This window comes from Leptopilina boulardi, unplaced genomic scaffold, assembly GCF_019393585.1.
Source record: "Leptopilina boulardi isolate dan_hultmark-lab unplaced genomic scaffold, ZJU_Lbou_2.1 LbouV2_386, whole genome shotgun sequence".
Classification (NCBI taxonomy): domain Eukaryota; kingdom Metazoa; phylum Arthropoda; class Insecta; order Hymenoptera; family Figitidae; genus Leptopilina; species Leptopilina boulardi.
Genome location: NW_026137958.1, coordinates 378400 through 400087, shown reverse-complemented (window position 1 = coordinate 400087; position 21688 = coordinate 378400). Strand labels below are relative to the sequence as shown.

The following is a 21688-nucleotide window of genomic DNA, read 5'->3' as shown; positions in this document are numbered from 1 at the left end:
TCAAATTTTGCGGCATCATTGTCACAGAAAAAAATGGATGAGAATACTATTTTATTTTTTCAATTATGAAATTGCACTATATATTTAGATATTATTTTGAATATTTTAATATACTTGAATTTATAAATTCTTCTATTTTATTCATTTCATTTGGTTAATTTTATTTCATCCTTAGTGTTCAGAATTTTTCAAAAAAAAAAAGTTGAATTAAATTGAAATTATAAATTTCTACTAAAAAAAAAATTATAATATTAAATTAACTGATGACGACGTAGCCTATTATTTCGTTTATTTGATTTAATATATATATATATGGCTTCGAATCAACAATTTAATCTGCTTATTATCGAGTTACGTTTGAATCTAATTTTTATTTAGAAGCTATTATTTATTTATTTTATCATAACAATAATTATCATAATAACAGTTAGTTTTTTTTACAAATTTTCATAATTTTTATCAAGATAATAAAATATGATTTTACTAAAATGCAAATTCTCTTACTATTATTACTCTAACTCTTATTATTTTTATAATTTTTTTTTTTTATGTTGTTTTATATCATTTGATTAGTTTTCTAAATTAATTATGTTGATAATTTTTAATTGATTCTATGTAAAATTGAAACGTGTTGGAAAAAAAATTTTATGATAAATAATTATCTGTTATTATGTTAAACATACATTTATGATATTATAAGAGAAACCGCATATTTAAGTAAATTACATTAAATAAAATTTCGGCTGTTGCGTGATAGATATTTGAATATTTTAACTGCTCGAGTTAATTTTCGAGACATTAAATTAATTCAATAGCGCATCTGATGTTAAATGAAAATGTGTAAATACTAAGCGTTAAAATCTAGATAATACATCCCTTTCTTTACATCCCTGTAATATCACTCTAATATTATTATTTATTAAATTCTTAATATCCATTTTTTTCTGTGACGATAAATATGGTTTTTAAGTTTTATTTATTTTTTTGTTTTTTTAGAGACTAGCTATGCTTGACTAGATTACTAAATTAATAGAGCGTTTTTTTTTTTTTGGTCATTTTCATGTCAATGTTTTTTTGGGGGGGGGGGATATCCTTATAAAAAACCTTAGGGCTTTATATCATACATTTTTTTTCAATATATTTTTTCAATTATATAATGAGTTGGCTGTGTATAATATTGTACTTTTGTTACTGGGTTATACTGTGTTCACCCTGAGTTTGTTAGTTTTTGCTCCTTGATATTCTCTAATTTTTTTTTTAAATCGTACTTAAAAATTATCGGTACTTTTTTTTTCTTCATATAATCATCAGACGGGATTATTTTTTATGTCGTTTTTATATAATGATAACAATGGTATTTATCGCAAAATCTATCCGTGCTCTATTGTTCCCGTATTGAAAAATATCCTATAGTTTTTTTTATATTATTATTTTTTTTTTATATAAATCTTGGTCTTATCATATTAAATTGGCGCGTAGTAAAAGGTTCGACTATTATAATATATATATTTATATTATGAATATAGATAAAAATGAAATTGAAAATAAATGAGAACTAAATTTTTGGTTTTTTTTTAGACAAGAATCTTGTCGATCTTCCCTGAGAGGGCCCGACGCATTTAAAATATAGGAACTTTGTCGATCACTCAATCAATCTTAATCAAATTTTATAATTAATATTTACACTATAACATCGCGATTAGAATATACGTATTACAACAACTTTTTTTTTTTCTAAATACGGGGCCAATTAGTTTTTAATCGAGGGATGATCGATTTTTTTTTTTTTGTACAAATATACGTATACCGAGTGAATGAAATAGAAATGATCAAAAAAATTAATCAGAACTTTTTTTTTTTATTAAAAAAATACTATATTTTCATTGGCAATTTAGGAACAAATACCGTGTGCTCTGATTGTAACGAGGTGCAATCTGGACCATCGTTTTTTTTTTTTCAAATCTTCTCATATAGAAAGAAAATTCTCAGAGAGAACTCTTTGTGATATTCTCATAGGCAGAAATTGAGGCTTTCAATGATGGAAAGAATTTTTTTCTTCTATTTGGAAAAAGAAAATTGTCCTTGGAGAAAATTTTATTAGTTTACGCGGGACTTAATGTGAATGAGGCCGTGAGAGAACCACTGACACGAGCCTTAACTGGCAGGTAGACCAAGGCCGGTGCAAAACGTTTCGCTGATCCAGATTCTTCGCTACCAGTTGTGCTGCAATCTTGAGATGAAAGAAATTGTTGTTCTTCGATTAAAAATGGTTGCATTATTGTCTTCTCTGGATTTGAGTTCATGTCTTGTGGCATCGCATAACTCGCTGGAACTTTATGTTTATTTGCGACTTCCTTGAGAATTTTACTCAATTCTGAGATGACACTTTCCGTTGGTTCACCAAATCCCTTATGATCTTTTTTAATGTGTTTTTTTATTCGATTTAAATTTGCTGTTGCAAATCCACATTGAGCACATTTATAAACTCCCTGCGGTGTCACTTGAACGGCAGTGTCATTTTTCTTTTGAGATTCACTTTCATTGAAATTAATTCGTGAATTTTGTTTTTGATCATCATCATCTTTTGATGATTCAATGATTTTTTCATTGAATTGTTCTTTTGATTCGAGAATTTTTTCACCAAATGTTTCAAGCCTCATGTTATTGAATAATGGCGGTGGGAATTGTGAGAGAAAATTTGGAAATTGATGACGCGTGAGTAGATGATGATGAAAATGATCGGGTTGAGAGAAACTGTGTGGACAAAGTGGACATTGGAGGATTCTTTCGTTTTCGGTGATATTTTCTTGTGGATTTGTATGTGATCTCTCGTGAAGGAAGAGAAAGGGTAAAACTGTCGTTGAGAAATTACAATAGGAACATCTGTATGTTTTGGATTGTTGATCTTCGGTCGATGAGCCGAAAAGATTGGAGAGTACTTGATTGCCAAGTGATGTGAGATCGGTGCCTTTGTTTTGAGTGGATTCAAAGCCATTTGGTATTTTTAAATTTGAATTTATTGATGGAACACGAGATGTACCGGGTAAACGATTATTTTTTGTATGATTCGCTTGATATTGTTGTTCCAATTCTTTCCATTTGTCAACACCTAATTTGCCATGATCACCCAATAGATGTGCTTTGAGCCATTTGATACTTCGAAATCGTCGGTTACAAATTGGACAAACTTCGGTGAAATGTGTAAAATATCGATGATTTAAATCGCCAAGTTGTTCGGGTTTTAATGCCGAATCATCAGAACTTGATGCATCAAATGTTTCGGGTTTGCTGTTTGTTGAGAGATTTGATCCCTCTTCAATAATTCCATGTGTATTGTGTTTGTGTACTCGCAAAAAGTATTTGCTGCACAATTCCTTGTTACAAATGTTGCAAATAACACCACCAATTTGAGCACCGTTTTCTATTTCGATACCATGCATTCGTTGCATGTGGGTTTTCATAAAGTACTTGTTGCACAGTTCCTTGTTGCAAATTTCACAGTAACTTGATGTTGGTGTCAGTGATGAGGATTTACGTTCAGGTGTTGGTACAGATGATGTTGGTGTTGTGGGCATGGAAATTGATGGTATCGGTGGAAGGGAATTTAAATCACTATTTGAAATTGATTTGTGATCATCGGATATATGTTTTCGTAGGGCGTCTTGATTAGGATATTCCTTTTCGCAGAGTGTACAATATGTTGTTGTACTCAGGGGTGTTAGGGATTTTTCTCGACTATGAGTTGGTGAACTGGCATCCTCTGATGTGATACCATGTTCCTGCATATGAATTTTTAATGCTGCTTTTGAATCACATTCCTTACTGCAAATGGAACAGGGGGTAATTTTATTTTCAATGCCATTTAATTGTAGGATCATTGTTTGGAGTTTTTGTAAATCCTCTGAAATTGAATCGTTGTTTGAAATGGAACGTTGATCTAGAGTGTCGTGTTCAAAATCATTTTTTGATGAAATTTCTTCGTCGGGATGAACTCGTTGCCGATGAGATTCAAAGAGACCTTGCGTTTGAAAACGTATACCACAAGAATTGCATTCGTGATCGTCGGTTGATCGATCGCTGTACTCGGATCCATTGCCCGATTCATTGATAATGAGATTTAGAGGACTGGTTTGCACCTGATGCCAAGTAGCTGCTGATCCAGGATTTATTGGTGGTTTCTCGTCTTGAATGATTATTCCGTGCCTTTTAAGTTTATGAGTGCGCAAAAAATAATTGTTACAGTATTCTTTGCAGCAGATTTCACAAAATGCATCAGGATTTAGAACGCCAAGTTTACGAAGACGTTCCACGTTGAAATTTGATTCTTTCGCTTGTTGAATGGCCTGGGGTGAGAGATGCCTCGGTGGGGGCATGAATGAACTGTTTTCCTGTTCGAGTCCATATTCTTGTTTAAAAAGCATCTCCATTGCACCTGGACTTTGATACTGAAGATCTCTTTCATTGTCTGATGTTTGAATGATATTTGTTTGATCTCCTTGATCAGTGTGAACTTTTTGCATGTCATCACATGGAATACTTGGTTGATTTATCTTTGGGGATTGTACATTATTATCTACTGTTAGAATCGGTTCCATTTTGACACTGTTTCCGGGCAATTGTCCTGTTATTTGTCCAATAGGATAAATTGGTCCAGATAAAGCTCCACTATTCTCGGCCATTGGCACTGGATTTAGTGAGTCATAAATCCCGTGTTTATTGGCTTTGTGCGTTTTGAGAAAATATTTATTGCAAAATTCTTTATTGCAAAGATCACAGTAAGCGTCAGGATTGAAAATCCTCATTGGAGCTGGGCCTAAATTTGGTCTATGAATCTGACTAGAATCGGAAAGTGGAAATCCTGGAGGTAATGGTAAATATTGAGGTAGACCACCGGGAAAATTTGGTAAGGCTGGCAATTTTGGCATCATGTGAATTGAGGCTGACCATTCTTCGTTTGATTGTTGATTTTGTGATTGCACCTGATCCGTGAGCCACGGGGAAGCTAAATTTTTCATTTCGATATTTGGGACATTAACTAAATTAAGGGTCTGATCTAATTGATTGATCGTTTCTACTTTCATTTGAATTTGACTTCCGGACTGTGGTGATTGACTCTCGGAATTTAATTGGGACGCTACAAGATTGTGCTCGCATTCTAAATGCAAATCGAGAGTTGCTTTGCCATCGAATGATTGACTACAATACTGACAGCGGAATTCTGTATTTAAATTTTCGTCTTTTATTCTTTGATGACCTTGAAGAGATTCTGCCGCTGGCGAATTCGGCTTACCTTCCGAAACTGCATCCTGCTCCTCGTCTTCCTCGGACTCAGGATGATCGCCCAACATTAAGGAAGTTGGGAATCTCACTGGAGTCGATTGTTTTCGTCGTTTCTTTGGACCAGCAGAATCTGCCTCGCCAAGAAGTCGTTTCCTGGCATCTCGATCCTCGCTGCTCGATCCATCACTGTCCAATTCTCCTGGATCGGACAGCCTCACTTCCTGGACCACTGTCGACGTCATTCTCGAGATTCCACTTTTTTAGCTCTCGCCTACCTTCTCCGGGTGGCACCGTTTCTTTTTCGACTCTAATGTCTGAAATCAGATAATGAAATTTACTGTTCAAAATGTTTTTCTTTTTATTTATTTTCAATATCGAATAATTAGTATGATTGGAAAGAAAAAAACAATACCAAAAACTAAAAATTATAAATTATTATCTGACAAGATATTAGAATTGAGAATGTGTGCATTATATATTGAGATTAAGTTTATAACGATTGACGAAGGAAAATGAAATTTTTGGGATGATTGTTTCAATAGACCCCTCGTTACATATATTGATTTTCTGACCGTCAAAAATTGCTACAACGTGGAAAAAAAAAAGTATAATGTTGAACGATTCCAGCCCTCTTGAATATTGGAGGCTGCCACCCCCAATCAGGAATTTGATACTTTATTAATGAATCTAGTTGATGCGATGCCTGTAAGAGGATTTCGAAATTATATTTGAGGGGGTGAGGTTGAAATAAGGCCTCTATGCGCATGGCGGCATTAATTGAGAATGTTATAATGATTTTAGTCGACGAAAATCGAAGTGGAGGGTTCACGCGCCTAACGAGAATTTCGTATACGAAGGGAGAAAAAGAAAACCGAAAGTTGGCGAACGAGACGTGGTGAGACACCCTCGAAAATGGTTCGATAGGAACACCAACTGAATCAGGGTCCTGGTGAGGGTGACTCATATGCGTATTCTCTTATATATTTGGAAAACCAATTTCCAAAAATCGGTGAAAAGTAATTTTCGAATTTTTTTTTAATTTTTAAAATCATAATTGAAAAATTTTAAATTGTGTTAAAACATTTTATACAAGTGTAGAAAAAGTTTTACTCCCTTAGGAGAATTATGGAGCGAAATTAAAAAAAAAAACTTGTAATTAAGAAATTTCTTGATTAAAATTTCCAGATATAGATCAAGTAACTCTCCCCACTAAATCTTATGAAATCTCTTTCCGGTTTCTTATCTTTTTTATCTTAATTTCCTTCTCAGATTTTTATATGCTTTTTTTAAAATGCAAATTACAATAATTTATATATTTTTTCTTCTACATTCTCATCTCTATAATAAATGATTTTTTTTTTTTCATCAATTTCCAAAGAAAATGTTTATTATTGCTGTAGAGAAACTATTTGAAAATTATTTTAGTTCGAATTCATGAAATATTGACATTTTAAAAATTTTATAGTTTCGAAACAGTTTTTTAATCTAGTATTTCACTGCACATATTGTTTCTCAGTTTATTCGACTTTAACCTTTATTATCTAAAATTCGATAAGCGAAAAATGAAAAATTGTCGAAAACAAGTTTCTAGCTAGATTTAATATTTTTAATCGCATTTTTTATGATAAAGAAAAGAGTCGTTTAAATTAGAATTTTAATAATTTTCTAAAAATTTCATTTATAATTATAAAATCTTTATATACAATTATTGAAATTATATAATTTAAATGACATTTATATAGATTACATTAAAATCATTGAAGCAAATTTAAATTAAATTGAAAATTAAGTTAAGCATAAGTTAAACTTTCAATGAAACGGAAATTGAATTAATAATAAATCAAATTAAAATTGAGTTATGATAAATTTTTTTTTTTGAATTAATTTGTTACTTCAGTGACACTGAGATTTTGTTCCATAAATAAAATAAATGTTTATCTATTTTTTTTTCATTTTTATCTTTTACATGTCAATGATATTTTTTATAAACAAAAAATTAACATCTTTTTTTACTTCTTTTTTTTAATAAGAATGAGAAAAACATAATTAACGTTTTATTTGAAATTACAAGAGTTTTTTTATAACAAAAAATTATGGGAAATTGAAAAAATAATAAACTTTCAAATCTATAAGAAATTGAGAATCAAATTAATAGAAATTAAATTGAAAGAAAACGAAATATTAGTTTTTAAAAATACAATACAATAAAAATACAGTAGAATGTTAACTATTATTTTGTTTTATTTTTATAAAAATATAAATGAATATTAATATTTTTAATTTATTTTAGAAAAAGATCTTGGAATTAATTTATAAGTGACTAAAATAGGATTTTACTTAATTAACTAGAATTTAGACGCTTGTTTAATAAAATTTTTATTGTTACTCGAATTTTCTAATTATTTTAATTAAAATTCTAGATTAGTATTGATAATCAAATTTTCTCGCGTGTTTATTTAATCACTCTGACAATTAATCCGTGTTAAAATTTTTTACTACTTGAAAATAATTTACTCTTAATTATTAAACTACTATGAAATATGTCATAATTAGTAGCAATTAATTTGTATTAAAGGTTTTAATGATTCGAAAATAATTTAAATTTACTAATGGGTTAAAAATAAAAATAAAATTTACCGATTAGTTTGTAAAATCTATTGATTAATAAGGGGTTAATTAATCAGATTTACTAATTTATAAAATCTCTTGATTAATTCCACTGAGAATATATTTATTGATTGATTCATTGATCAGTGAAATTTATATAATTTAATGTTTAATATACTCTAACCAAAATTCTGATTATTCTTTTGTTATAATTAATATTTTACAAATTAGTGAAATTTACTAATAAATTGATGTTTCACTGTACAAGATAGTAATTAATATTTTCATTGACAATCATAAGATTTTAGTCTGAATGGTTTACTAATCAAGAATCTGAAATCAATCGAAAATTTAAATGATTAATAAAATTTTATTGATCTTAATTTTCAATTATTAATTTAATTATTAATTATTACTTATCAATAAAATTTTACTGAACTAATTTATAATTAATTATTACTTTAATAAAAATAAAATCTTTTGATAGTAAAATTGGATCAGTAAATCTATTAAAATCAACGTGAAATCTACTGATCATTAATTGAAGATTCACTGATCAATCATTGAAAAATTCAATATCAATAATTGATCAATGAATGGAGTTTCACTGATCGAAGATTGTAAATTATTTTGAATTAGTAAAAAATTGATAAGAGTGAAAAAATTTTCCGCGGCACTTTAAATAGAGATCATCAATGGGAAAAAAAGATCAGTGGATCATTTTTTCTTACCCTATAGGCTAAATAAATGAATGTCAATCACAATCATCATCATCATCATCATCTCCAAGCTTGAAGTTTTGTTTTACTGTCACTTTCACTTGTGTAATAAATCCCTTTTGTTTGCCGGTAGTATCTCTGTTGAAAATGTATTTTTCTCCAAGAATTAATTGTCACACTGTTTAAACTCTCCCGCCACATGTTTTCGGAGCGTCACACAAGAAAACAAAACTGTCACGAGACACATCGATTAAAAATTGTTTCACCGGCGGCGAGAAATGAGGAACCCTTCGTTCACTCTCTGTGTGTGCTGACGTATTATAAAAAGGTCTTTCGAAAAAATTCTTCGTAGCCGGTATATCGAAAGAAGGGCGTTATCGGCACGTGGCAAGGAAATGGTGGGGTAGCTTGTTGGGAGGTGGGGGAAATCATCTAGTCTAGTGGATGTCACTAGAGTCCAGGAACGGGGGATCCCCGATTGGCGCGGACAATGGTCAGTGCGCACACTCTCTTCTTGCGAGCGAACAGGTATTCTTGTGTCAAGTGGTGGGGTGTAAGGATAAGGGAAAAGAAAAGGAAAAAAATGCCAAGATTCAACTCTGGAAATATGGGGGGGAAAAAAAGAAGAAGAAGGACAAGAGATGATGATCGGAGTGAGAGAAAAAAGTGGAAATGAAAGAAGAAGAAGAAGAAGAAAAAATGTGTGTATAAAGGACCACTTTTACGCGCGCTCAATGTTTGAATGTTTGTCCTTTTCACCAGGTTGGGAAGTTGGGTTTTTTTTTTTCAAGTGAGAGTGAAAATGTGTGAGGAGCAGACACGGGCACACGCTCGACCCGACGTCTTGCTCGTGCCGATCTGTCATACACCATTTCTGTCCCTTCCGCCGATCCAAAACTTGGCTCCCCCTTCCATTTTACCCTCCCTTTCGATCCCTTCTCCCGTCATTCTGATTATATGCGTTTTCTGGAAAATTTAGACGATTCATATATGTATGTGGATTATCTGAGAATGAAGGGGGATGAGATATTTAATTTTATCTCGAATTTATCCATAGTGAAACGCAAAAATATTAACCATTTTTTTTTTAGAAAAAAATATCCTTGAAAGTTTTTCTTAAAAATCTGCGCGTAGAATTATTGGTTTTTGATCATTTTCTTAGAATTTTTATTAACTTTCAGAAAAAATTGATTTTTTTCATCTTTTGTGGTATTAATTTAATCTGCAATGCATTTTTATTATCGGTACAATTTTCTGTATACTATAAACTATATGCCACTGAAAAAGGTTTTGGTTTTGACAACAAAACGTTTGGTTGGTATTAAAACCAAAATTTTTTTGTGTTAACAAAATTTTGCCAATCTCAATCTGAATTTTAGTCAAGACAACAAGAATCATTTTTTTAGTTGTGTCAACCAAAGTAAGATTGGTACTATCAAAATTTTGTTGAGGCAACAAAAAAAAGGTTTATTTCAAATCCGTTTAATTAATGTTGATTAAAATCAAATTTTACAAGGCATTTTTCGGATTTAATTATTTATTGTAGTCATATAATATTCAAATGTTATGATTTGAAACTAAAATTTCAAATTATATATGTCTACAATAAATAATTAAATCTGTAAAGAGGTCCTTGTAAAATTTTATTTTAATCAACATTAATTAAACAGATGTGAATTAAACAAACAAAATTTTTTTGTTGTCTCAATAAAATTTTGATAGTCTCAATCTTACTTTGGTTGATACAACCAAAAAAAAAGGATTCTTGTTGTAAAGTTAGGATTGAGATTGGCAAAATTTTGTTAAAACAAATTTTGGTTTTAATACCAACCAAACGTTTTGTTGGCAAAAAACATTTTTCAGTGTGAGGTATTTTAAAAACGTTGCACAAAAGATAAAAATCTTTTATTGGATAAAGTTCTCTTTGGTAAATTGTAAACGTTTCCAAGTCCAATTTTTGACAGTTTCACAGAAAATTAAAAGGCATTAAAATAAGCTGCAACGCTTCTTATTTTTATCCAATTTTGCTTATTTTAATCCATTTTGGTATTAAAATAAGCGAAATTGGATTAAAATAATAAGCGTTGCAGCTTATTTTAATGCCTTTTAATTTTCTTTGTTACAATTTAGAATTTTAATTTAGAATTTTAATCTTTAGATTGATTATTATTTTAATCTTCGATGGATTAAAGCGTTGAATTTTATGTTAATCCATTTTGGTATTAAAATAATAGCCCACAATTTAATGTGTAAATTAATTTTGTTGAAGAAATACATATGGCAATAAGGAAGAATGAAGGATCAGTATGATTTACTGCTTTATATTGATTGAAAAGATCATCAAGGCTTAGAATTTTACAAAGTGTTGAAATTTTTGGATTTAAAATTTTTTAAAAGTGGAATTGTGAATCGTGATTTTGATCTCAGATTTTACAAAAATCAAAATGTTGGTTTTTTTTTTATAAAAACACTGATGGCTATTACACAGTCGCATTAAAAAAATAGTAATCTTTTGCTTTAATAATTACACGGAGAGAAATTTTGATACATCTATACGCGTGTATGCTTCTGATTTTTGCTCGAGGCTCATACTAAATTGGCATATCAAAATCGTTGATATGCTTTCATGCCAAAAAGCAATCAAAGCGCTATAGCAAATTTCGTATATATACGGGAAGGTTTCCGTACTATGTGAAAATTGCCATCAACGCAGCTATTTTAATGATGTAAATTTTAATCGAGGAGCTTGTTGTATATACAGTGATTGTGACTCCCTGGCAAAGATTATAAATTACATTTTCTTTAATTCAAATTTGGAGAGTATAAATATATATAAGGGCATATTGTGAGGCATTAATATTTGAAAATCAAACAAAAATAAATTAATGTTCGCGCAATAAAGAAGAATATATATGAGAAAAAAAAGGATATGAACGTGGAAATCGAATTTTTGGGAAATTGACAGCAATTTTGAGGATTTAGTCAGTCTGGATGAAAAGGACAGCATCAACAGTATTGAATGCTCGATAAGGGACTAGTAGAATGGAAATTGGATTATGCGAGGGTTGAAAATATAGAGGGTTGAGTTATCCAAGGTAGTGTGTTGTGAGGAACTGCGGTTCAGTACCGCGTGGCTCGTAATCATTTGAACAGATTCTCCGAAAATAGTCGTAAATACGCCCGTATGTTAGGAATTTCTGAAAAAAAAGGTAAAATCCCCTTTTGCAGTTGGCGCAATCGGCTCCACCAGCCTAGACGCGCATCATCCAAACAACAGTAGTTTTCTGTATAGTGTATATATATATATATATACACACAAAATCCCTCCACCCCCCCTAAAAAAAAGGGGAGTAACAGAAGAATAAAGCTTTTGGCTTTCAAATCAGGAAATGGGTGATTGAGAAAAACATGTTATTTTCGGAATAATAAAGAGTATGAATTTTCGAATAGGGTTTATGGTCAAGTCACGATGATCAATCGTTAATCATTTCTCGCGGGCAATATATATGACAGGTTGTCGAAGTAAATTTTACTGCGTTTAATTTAGTTCTGAAAAAAATCTTGGATGATGATGTGTTGATGAACTCTAGGCGAAATTTTGAATAAATTTTTTTTTTGGAAATGTTAGTAAAATTATTTTATTACTACTAAATATTAAAAAAATTTTGTTTTAAATCACTTTTTGCCTAGAAGGACAAATTGCACAATGTTCCGCAACTAAACTGCATGAGCAAAATAAATTGCTCCTAATTGTATAAGAGTCAATTTTAAACCATCTCTATATAACTTTAAAGAGGCAGTATTTTGATTACTTATTTTGTAATATTAAAATAATAATGATTGTAAAGAAAATTAAAATTGTTTTTTTTAATTTTCTTAAAAGAAGAAAAAAACGTAAATATATTCAATTCACATACTCTTTGGACAATTGACTTGTGTATATATATATATATACAGTTAGAAAAAGAGCATTGAAATCCTTTTCTCTTAAAGTTTCTTAGAGACTTTTCTTTTATTATTAAAAAGAAACTCTTTGGACTTCCTCATTGGTGTTGTTGGGGTAAAAATATACTTTTGTTTAATTGAGAAATATGTTGGATTGAAAAAATGAAAAGAGGAAACGTTTCTAATATCCGGAGACTGATAGGGAATAATAATGATGAGAGACGTGCGAGAATAATATATATAAAGGGATATATTAGATTTCTAGAATCACGTATTTGGCATTTCGTTTTATTCCTTGAGCGTTTCTTCTGATTCCTTTTTCGAGTTTCAAGTGAAAGGATCAGAGAGTGGTATAGTAGGTATAGGGAAAAAAAAAGTTTTTCTTATACGATCTTAGTAAGAGTTCGCGAGCCAATGTCCAGTGCGTGTATATGTATATAAACATATACACGTGATTGTCAGTATGAGTTTCTTTGTGTAAGATTTCTAGTAGAGGCCTATTGATCGAAGCTGCTCGTACTTTGGTGTCCGGCACACGCGCATAAGTCTTCCCGTAAACAAGACAAATATCATCGTGCCCGTCCTGCAAATCCATCTCTTCTCTCTCTCTTTCTTTATTTCTCTCTCTCTCTTGCTCATTCTCTTTTGCCCTTCAAACAGGGGGTAACAAAATTTCATTCCCCGACTCGCGGAGCGAGAGCCATCCACCTCAAACTACCCAACTCACGCCATATTTGAAACTATGGCAACGCGCGGAAGAATCTCAAACCGAGGAAACTCACTTTTATGGTTATAATTCGACGAGCCATTGGTAATAACTTTGGTCTTAAGAAATCTCAACAAGATTCCCTCTCAACTTCATCCAAAAGAAATTGCACTGAATTTTTTCTTGTTATAATTATTTGGTCCTTTCTTTTTTTTTTTTTAATTAAATTATTTATTACTTTTTTCAAATCAAAGTGAAATTCTTTGATTTTATTAGCTGACTTAAATTATTTGGAGATGATGAGATTAAATTATTATTAAAGCTTCATGAGTGGTTTCGCGCCTTTTTTTCGCATTTTTTTCAGTTATAAAAAAACGAGGGGGGGGATTTTAATTTTGAATTAAATTTTTTTACACATTGCACTGGAAAAAGTAGTATTGAATCAAGAAAACACATTTTCCGTATTTGATTCAATATTTTCTGGATCCAACACGGAGAAAAATTAAAATACGAATAAAGTAACTTTTACTACTTTAAAAGTAAAACCGTAACTGTCCACAGTTTCTGCGCATTTCTGACAATTGTTACTTCATATATAGTAAAATTTACTTCAAAAATAGTAAAAATTATTCCGCAAATAAGAAATTTTACTATTTCTGCAGTAAAAATTGCGCAGAAATTGCGGAAAGTTCCAGTTTTACTTTTAAAGTATAGTAAAAGTTACTTTATTCAATTCTTCATTTTTCTCCGTGAAATTTATTTAATTCAAATAAAAATTATTTGATACAAATAAAAATTTATTTAACAATAGTCAAGTAATCGAGTATTTGAATCAAATAAATTATTTTTTCAGAGTACTTTTTTTCATTCTGTTAAAAAACCCTTAAAATCTTTAATACCCACTTGGAAAGATTCCCCGGAAAGTGACCCCCGGAGGTTCTATCAGAATTCCGCCGGAACTTCCAACGTAATTCCGTCGGAATTCCATCGGAGTTCCAAAGAATTTCCGATGGGATTCCGACGGAATTCCGATTAATTTTTTTTTAATTTTTAGAATCCTAATTCCGTCGGAATCCAATCGGAAATTTTTTGGAACTCCGATGGAATTCCGACGGAACTTCCAACGTAATTCCGTCGGAATTCCAAAGAATTTCCAATGGGATTCCGAAGGAATTCCGATTAATTTTTTTTTAATTTTTAGAATCCTAATTCCGTCGGAATTCCGTCGGAATCCAATCGGAAATTCTTTGGAACTCCGATGGAATTCCGACGGAATTACGTTGGAAGTTTCGGCGGAATTCTGATAGAACCTCCAGGGGGCACTTTCCGGGAAATCTTTCGGGTAGGTTGAGCTAAAATTTTGTGAACCCAAAAATAGTGTAAGGATTTGTTGCCATTATATGTTTTTCTAGAATAGCAAAAACTTTCACTGTTTTAGTGAAACATATCGCTGTTTCAATGAAACTTATCGCTATTCCTGCGGTGAAGATTTTTTTCCATGTACTTTGTATTAGAACGGAGCCTTATATTATTATTTTTGATTCACAAAATTTTAGCTCAGTCTATTAAGTATTTTTTGAGATATAAAAATATTTACACGTTGAATTATAAAAATAATAAGAAAATTGAAAGTAAAATTTTTTTTTCGTAGTCTATTAAATTTAATTTAATTTTTTTTTTTTTTTTATTGTATTTTATTTAATTAATTTTTTTCTCCGTATATTATTTTCGATTGATTTTTATAATGTTTGTAAATTTTCTATCGTTTGCGTTCTATATATATGTATATATACTTTATAACGAACCCTCCAAATGTCCAGACTCAATTGAACATTTCAAACATAATTTTATCCAATTAGAGGAAATTTTGATTGTTACGGAGGAAATGACATGTTGATGGTATGCATACAAATTTAATGAAGAATGATTAATGGGAATGTCCAATTTTTGTATAAATTTTTAGTTTCGAGAGTATACTCAACAAGTAAATTAATGCATGTTTCATTATTACTTTCCCATATATATATTTATATATATATACATTGTTCGTGAGGAACATAATTAATAAGAATTGAAACATGATGACATTGAAAACAGGAAGGGGAGTTTATAATCAGGTTCCCGAATATATGTATAACCTATATATATATAGGGGTTTCGAAGAATCAACAGCTCACCCTAAAAATACGAAGGGTGTTTATACACATCGCCTTTTCCCCATATTTTAAATATTGAATTTAAACCATATGTTTCGCCCTCAATAATAATTGATTCGTGTGTTTTGTACCTTCTATTTGATTTTCGAATACTTTCAAAGTCTCCGTACTTTCCCTTGTTCGGTTAACGAAATTCAATTACAATTTGTCAGTTGACGAATGTGTGATAAGAAAAATAAAAGTGGAAACTTGTTAGAAAAATAACTTATTAAAAAAGTTTGGTTTTTTTTGGGGGGAAATTTTATTTATATCTCAAATAAAAAATAAAATTGAAAATAAAGAAAAATAAATTTAATTAAATTAAATTACTAAAAATTTTTTTATTAGTTTTATTGTTTACATAATAATTTAAAAGTATCAAATTGATACAAATTTTTATATCAATTTGATATTTTTGGTTTTTATTTATGATACCTGTGCAGAAATTCGCCAATCTGGCCCTGACCTGGCTGAAACAGGGAACCCGACCGGGGCCAAACTAGGCTCTGGTTAGGCCCCGGTTTTAATCGATTTTAATCGGGCTGAAATAGGGCTTTTTCTGTGGCTCCAATCGGGTTCCCTGTTTCATGCGAATTTGGAGCTACTCGACATGGGCCCTGACAGGGCCTTTTCAAAATTTCTGCTCGCATGCTTTTAAATTAGTGTGTATTCATTATATTTTTTGAACTTTTTTGTTTATAATTCTCGATTAAATTAAAATTAAATATAAAGTAAAACAGTAAATTTAATTTATTAACCTTCGCTTGACAAGATGCCCACCCAGGGTGGGCCAGACAAATTGAAATTGCCATATCTTCTAAAGTTTTGCCTTAATTGATTCGCGATTTTAAGTCACTGAACAAAATCTTAAGAACTTTCAAAAAATGTAAAAACAAATTTTTAAAAAAAATTTCTTCTTGATTATTTATAACTTTTATCAATGTATGTACGGAGATAACCGGGATGATTCAGATATTTTTTTAATTCTATTTTACAAAAAGACTTGAAATCATGCAGACTTTTCACTGTGAGTGTTTTATGATGTCAAATAATAGATATAAAAAATATTATATTGCATTTTTCATTTGTTTAAACAATTTATTGTTATTATTTATTAACTTTCTTTGTTCTGCACCTAGAAAGATGCAGTTTTTTTCTAATTTTGCAATTTATCAAGCCGAATATAATAAAAGATAGATTTGATGTAAAATTATTAATTCAACAATTGTTTAAACAATTATTGTTATTATTTACTAACTTTTTTTGTTCTGCACCTAGAAAGATGCAGTTTTTTTCTAATTTTGCAATTTATCAAGCCGAAAATAATAAAAGATAGATTTGATGTAAAATTATTAATTCAACAATTGTTTAAACAATTTATTGTTGTTATTTACTAACTTTTTTTGTACGGCACCTGGAAAGTTGCCGTTTTTTTCTAATTTTGCAACTCATCAAGCCGAATATAATAAAAGATAGATTTGATGTAAAATTGTAAATTCAACAATTGTTTCAACAATTGTTAAATTAGTAAATTTATGTCAAATCTGTCTGGCTATATTATATTCGGTTTGATAAATTGCAAAATTATGAAAAAACTGCATCTTTCTAGGTACACTACAAGAAAGTTAATAAATAACAACAATAAATTGTTTAAACAATCGTTTGAATACTAAATTCATATAAAATCTTCATGTTTATTATGTTGAGCTTGTTAAGTTGCAAAATTAGAAAAAAATTGCAACTTTCTTGGAACATTATAAAGAAAGTTAATAAATAGCAACAATTATTTGTTTAAACAATTGGTTAAATAGTAAATTCATATAAAATCTTTGTGTTATTATGTTGTGCTTGTTAAGTTGCAAAATTAGAAAAAAATTGCAATTTTCTAGGAATATTATGAAGAATGTTAATAAATAGCAACAATTATTTGTTTAAACAATTTATAATAATAGTTGTTGCAAATTGAATTATATATTTTATTTTATTTATAACCTTTGAATTAATAACTACGAAGAAAAGGTAACAAATTTATAAAATTCTTCTACTGTCGTATGTATATTTGAAAAAGTTATAAATTATTAATAATAAATTGTTTAAACAAATAAAAAATCAACAAAACATTAATAAAATATATTATTTGGTAACATATAACAATTTTGGAAAAAAACTGAATGATTCTAAGTTTTTATTGCAATATACAAAGAAGAAAACATTTGGCCCACCCTGGGTGGGATCTTGTCAACCGTGTATATAAAAAGTATCCAGTCCGGCGAAGGTTAAATAAAACAGCTTTTTTAGTTTTGTGAGCTTACTCTCTAAATCTGAATAAGTGAAATTTCACTTAAAATGTGTCAAAAGTCTTCCACGTAGAAAAATAAGTGTATATGCACTTTTAAATAAGTGGTTTTCACTCAAAAATAAGTGAAGTTTCACTTATTTTTAAGTGCATATACACTTATTTTTCTACGTGGAAGACTTTTGACACATTTTAAGTGAAATTTCACTTATTCAGATTTAGAGAGTAGGAAAGAGATTTAATTGTAAATTTTTGTAATGTTTTAAATAAAAATATTCATTATGTAAAGAATATATTATACGTGTATGTATGTATAATTTATAAAAGGAAGGTGAATGGAAAGGGTAGGATGAGGAAGTAGTTCAGGATCTGCGCAACGCGTGTAGTCGGATAAACACGTGTTGTATTCGCATGCAAAAGACTTCGAGCCACAAGTCGATTCTTTAGTCAGTCCTAAATGGGAGAGCGTTGTGGTATCTATCGTTTATTTCTTTTTATCTTTTGTTTTTTTTTTGCTATTCTAATACAAAAAAATTAAATTTTTTTCAAAACCAATAAAAATTGTGCCCTAAAAATTATCATCGACACCATAATTGGATATATATTTTTTCCAAGTGTTTCGTTATACTAATCGAAGGGAAATAAAAATTACAAGTGCTAAGAAAACGTGTATTTTAAATTCAATGAGAAATTTTCCAGAAATAATTTTGTAATTCTTGATATATGTAAAGCTCTAAGAGTTATTATATAGTTTCCTTATTTTACTGTATATAGACTTTAAATTATAGGTTTATGAAGAAAAGACAATGGTATTATAAAGACAAAAAGGGATGATGGTTCAAAACAACTACCAATGTATATATATACGAAGTGGTACAAAGTTTTTTGCAAATAGAAGTTTTCAACTTTTATGCTCGAATATATATATATAGTGAATTATTTTTAATTAGCTTCTTTTTATAGTTATTATTTAATAGGAAAAAAATTTTCCTCGAGTCAACGATAATATTATAAATCGAAAAACATTGTTTTCTAACATTTTTTTATATTGAAATAAAATTGCTATTGTATTAAAATTTAAAATAATTAATTAGTTATTAAATTAGCATTAAATATAATTTAAAATAATTATATAAGGAATTTTATTAATGTTGAAGTACAAAAAAAAATAATAAAAACTACGAGATCATATTGTCAACTAGCAATTAGTTCAGGTGTGAAGCGATCATAAATAGCGAAAAGGAAAGCGTTGTAGGTTGGGATGGGAGGGGGGGGGGGTAAGAGTGTAGGAGAGAGATGGGAGTAAAAAGCGCGTGGTTCGATCTTTACAGGTACGTGTTTATGAATGAGAACACGTGTGCATATATATGAGAATGTGAATGAAAATATAATAGTGAAAGGATTATTTTTTTTTTTCTATCGAAACTAAAGAAATATGTAAATTGTTAAAGGGGATGGGTGGGGGTAAAAATATTTGCAAAAAAGAGATGCGGCTACTTACAATTGTTTTGGCCATCGTCCCACCATAGCAGCCATACTTGATATGAGAAAGTATCCCCACATTGTCCGCTAGGCCATCTACTAATTCCCCCTTACACCCCCGCGTTGATTCAACCATCCCTAAGTCAGTCCTTGGCGGCGCACCCTACCACCCTCGCAAACACGAGCTTTCAAAGTCAGGTCCGACGACCTTAAGGGCGACTTCAGGGCTTTCTCGAATTACAGTATTGCCGAATTTTCCATTATTGTCGAAAATTTTCCGCCTTCTTTTACTTTTGTTATATATATATATATATATATATATATATATATATATATATATATATATAACCAATATAATATATAAATATATATATATATATATATATATATATATATATATATATATTTCAAGATAATAAGATTTTGGGGTATTTTTTTGGCTGTTTTAGATTTTATTGTTTTTAAAATGATTTTTAGAATTTTAAAATAACTTAGGGATGTTTCAAGTATATATATATTTTAAAATAACTTAAGGAATTTAGGGTATTTTAAAATATTTTAAAGTACTTTCAATATTTAGGAGATTTTAAAATACTTTTACAGGTGTATAAGGATATTATAAAACATTTAAATTTACTTTTAAAAAGTAAAAACTTTTACTTTTACTTTTAAAATTTTTTAAACAATTTAAAATATTTTGAAAAATTCCAGATATTTTTAAAGTATTTCAAAATACTTTCAGGGAATTTAAAATATTTTAAAGTACTTTATGTACCTACTTTAAATTTCAAATGTATCTTGAAAGTATTGTAAAGTATTTCAAAGTAATACGAGGAGTTGAGGGTATTTAAAAATATTTTAAAGTATTTTAGGTAACTTAGTATTTTTAAATCCTAGTATTTTAAAGTACTTTATGTACCTACTTTAAATTTAAAATATCTTGAAAGTATTGTAAAGTATTTCAAAGTAATACGAGGAATTGAGGGTATTTTAAAACATTTTAAAGTATTTTAGATAACTTAGTATTTTTAAATCCAAGTATTTTAAAGTACTTTAGAAAAGTCAAGATTTTTTTAAAATACTTTAAAATACTTTAAAATACTTTAAAATACTTTTAGAGATGTAAGGATATTTTGAAATATTTAAAATTAGTTTAAAAAAGGCAAATTTATCTTAAAACAATTTAAAATACTTTGAAAAATTCCAGATATTTTTAAAGTATTTCAAAATACTTTCAGGGAATTCAAAATATTTTAAAGTACTTTATGTACCTACTTTAAATTTAAAACATCTTGAAAGTTTTGTAAGGTATTTCAAAGTAATACAAAGAATTGTGGGTATTTTAAAATATTTTAAAGTATTTTAGATAACTTAGTATTTTTAAATCCTAGTATTTTAAAGTACTTTATGTACCTACTTTAAATTTAAAACATCTTGAAAGTTTTGTAAGGTATTTCAAAGTAATACAAAGAATTGAAGGTATTTTACAATATTTTAAAGTATTTTAGATAACTTAGTATTTTTAAATCCAAGTATTTTAAAGTACTTTAGAAAAGTCAAGATTTTTTAAAATACTTTAAAATACTTTAAAATACTTTAAAATACTTTTAGAGATGTAAGGATATTTTAAAATATTTAAAATTAGTTTAAAAAAGTCAAATATATCTTAAAACAATTTAAAATACTTTGAAAAATTCCAGATATTTTTAAGTATTTCAAAATACTTTCAGAGTATTCAAATTATTTTAAAGTGCTTTATGTAAAATACTTTAAAGTATTTTATGTATACTTTAAATTTAAAATATCTTGAAATTATTGTAAAGTATTTTAAAATAATACAAGATATTGAAGATTTTTTAAAACATTCTAAATTACTTTAGAGATTTAATGTTGTTTTTAAATATTTAAAATTCATCTCGGGATATCACGAGAAATCATTTTTTAATACTTCTTCTTTTTATTTATCTACGAGCGAGAAATTGAGGGGTTTGTCTAAAATATAAAATAAAAATGTAACGCGAAGCTGAAAATATTGACTCAAGTGTATTATGTAGCCTTTAAGAGATGGATGACCAAACATATATATAGATATACTGTATACAAGAAGTCAATTTGAAACTGTAACGAAGTTATAAGACTTCTTCCTATAAAGTTTATTACATTCGAACGTCTTCTTTTCAGTAATAAAAAAAAAAAAAAACTGTGATTTTTGTAAATGGCAGAGATAAACTAATTTTATTCGAGACTATTATATTGTTCGTGAATTGTAAATATTTATAAAAATTGTTGAATCATAAAAGAAGAATAAAATAAATGTAAACAAAAATAAAAAAAAAAAAATATAAACAAAATAATTTGGATGTGATAATAAAAATTTGTTATCGGGTTTAAACAAATTTTTTATTAGTTGTAACAAAATTATTTTGTTGAAGCAAAAAAATTTATTATAACAATTAAT

The 21688-nt window shown here is 28.8% G+C and overlaps 1 protein-coding gene across 2 annotated transcripts; it reads right to left on the bottom strand.

Annotated features, from left to right (window-relative positions):
* Positions 1-545: 545 nt before the first annotated feature.
* LOC127288434 (zinc finger protein 521) lies at positions 546-19507 on the bottom strand. Of its 2 annotated transcripts, none has more exons than XM_051315874.1 (2): positions 19250-19507; positions 546-5594 (listed from the first exon to the last, which is right to left on the bottom strand). In XM_051315874.1, the coding sequence occupies exon 2, from the start codon at positions 5520-5522 to the stop codon at positions 2103-2105; it is 3420 nt and encodes a 1139-aa protein (XP_051171831.1). In that variant the 5' UTR covers positions 5523-5594; positions 19250-19507; the 3' UTR covers positions 546-2102. The 2 variants fall into 2 exon arrangements, with proteins under 2 accessions (XP_051171831.1, XP_051171830.1); XM_051315873.1 differs by lacking the exon at positions 19250-19507 and adding an exon at positions 8619-9441.
* Positions 19508-21688: the final 2181 nt, after the last annotated feature.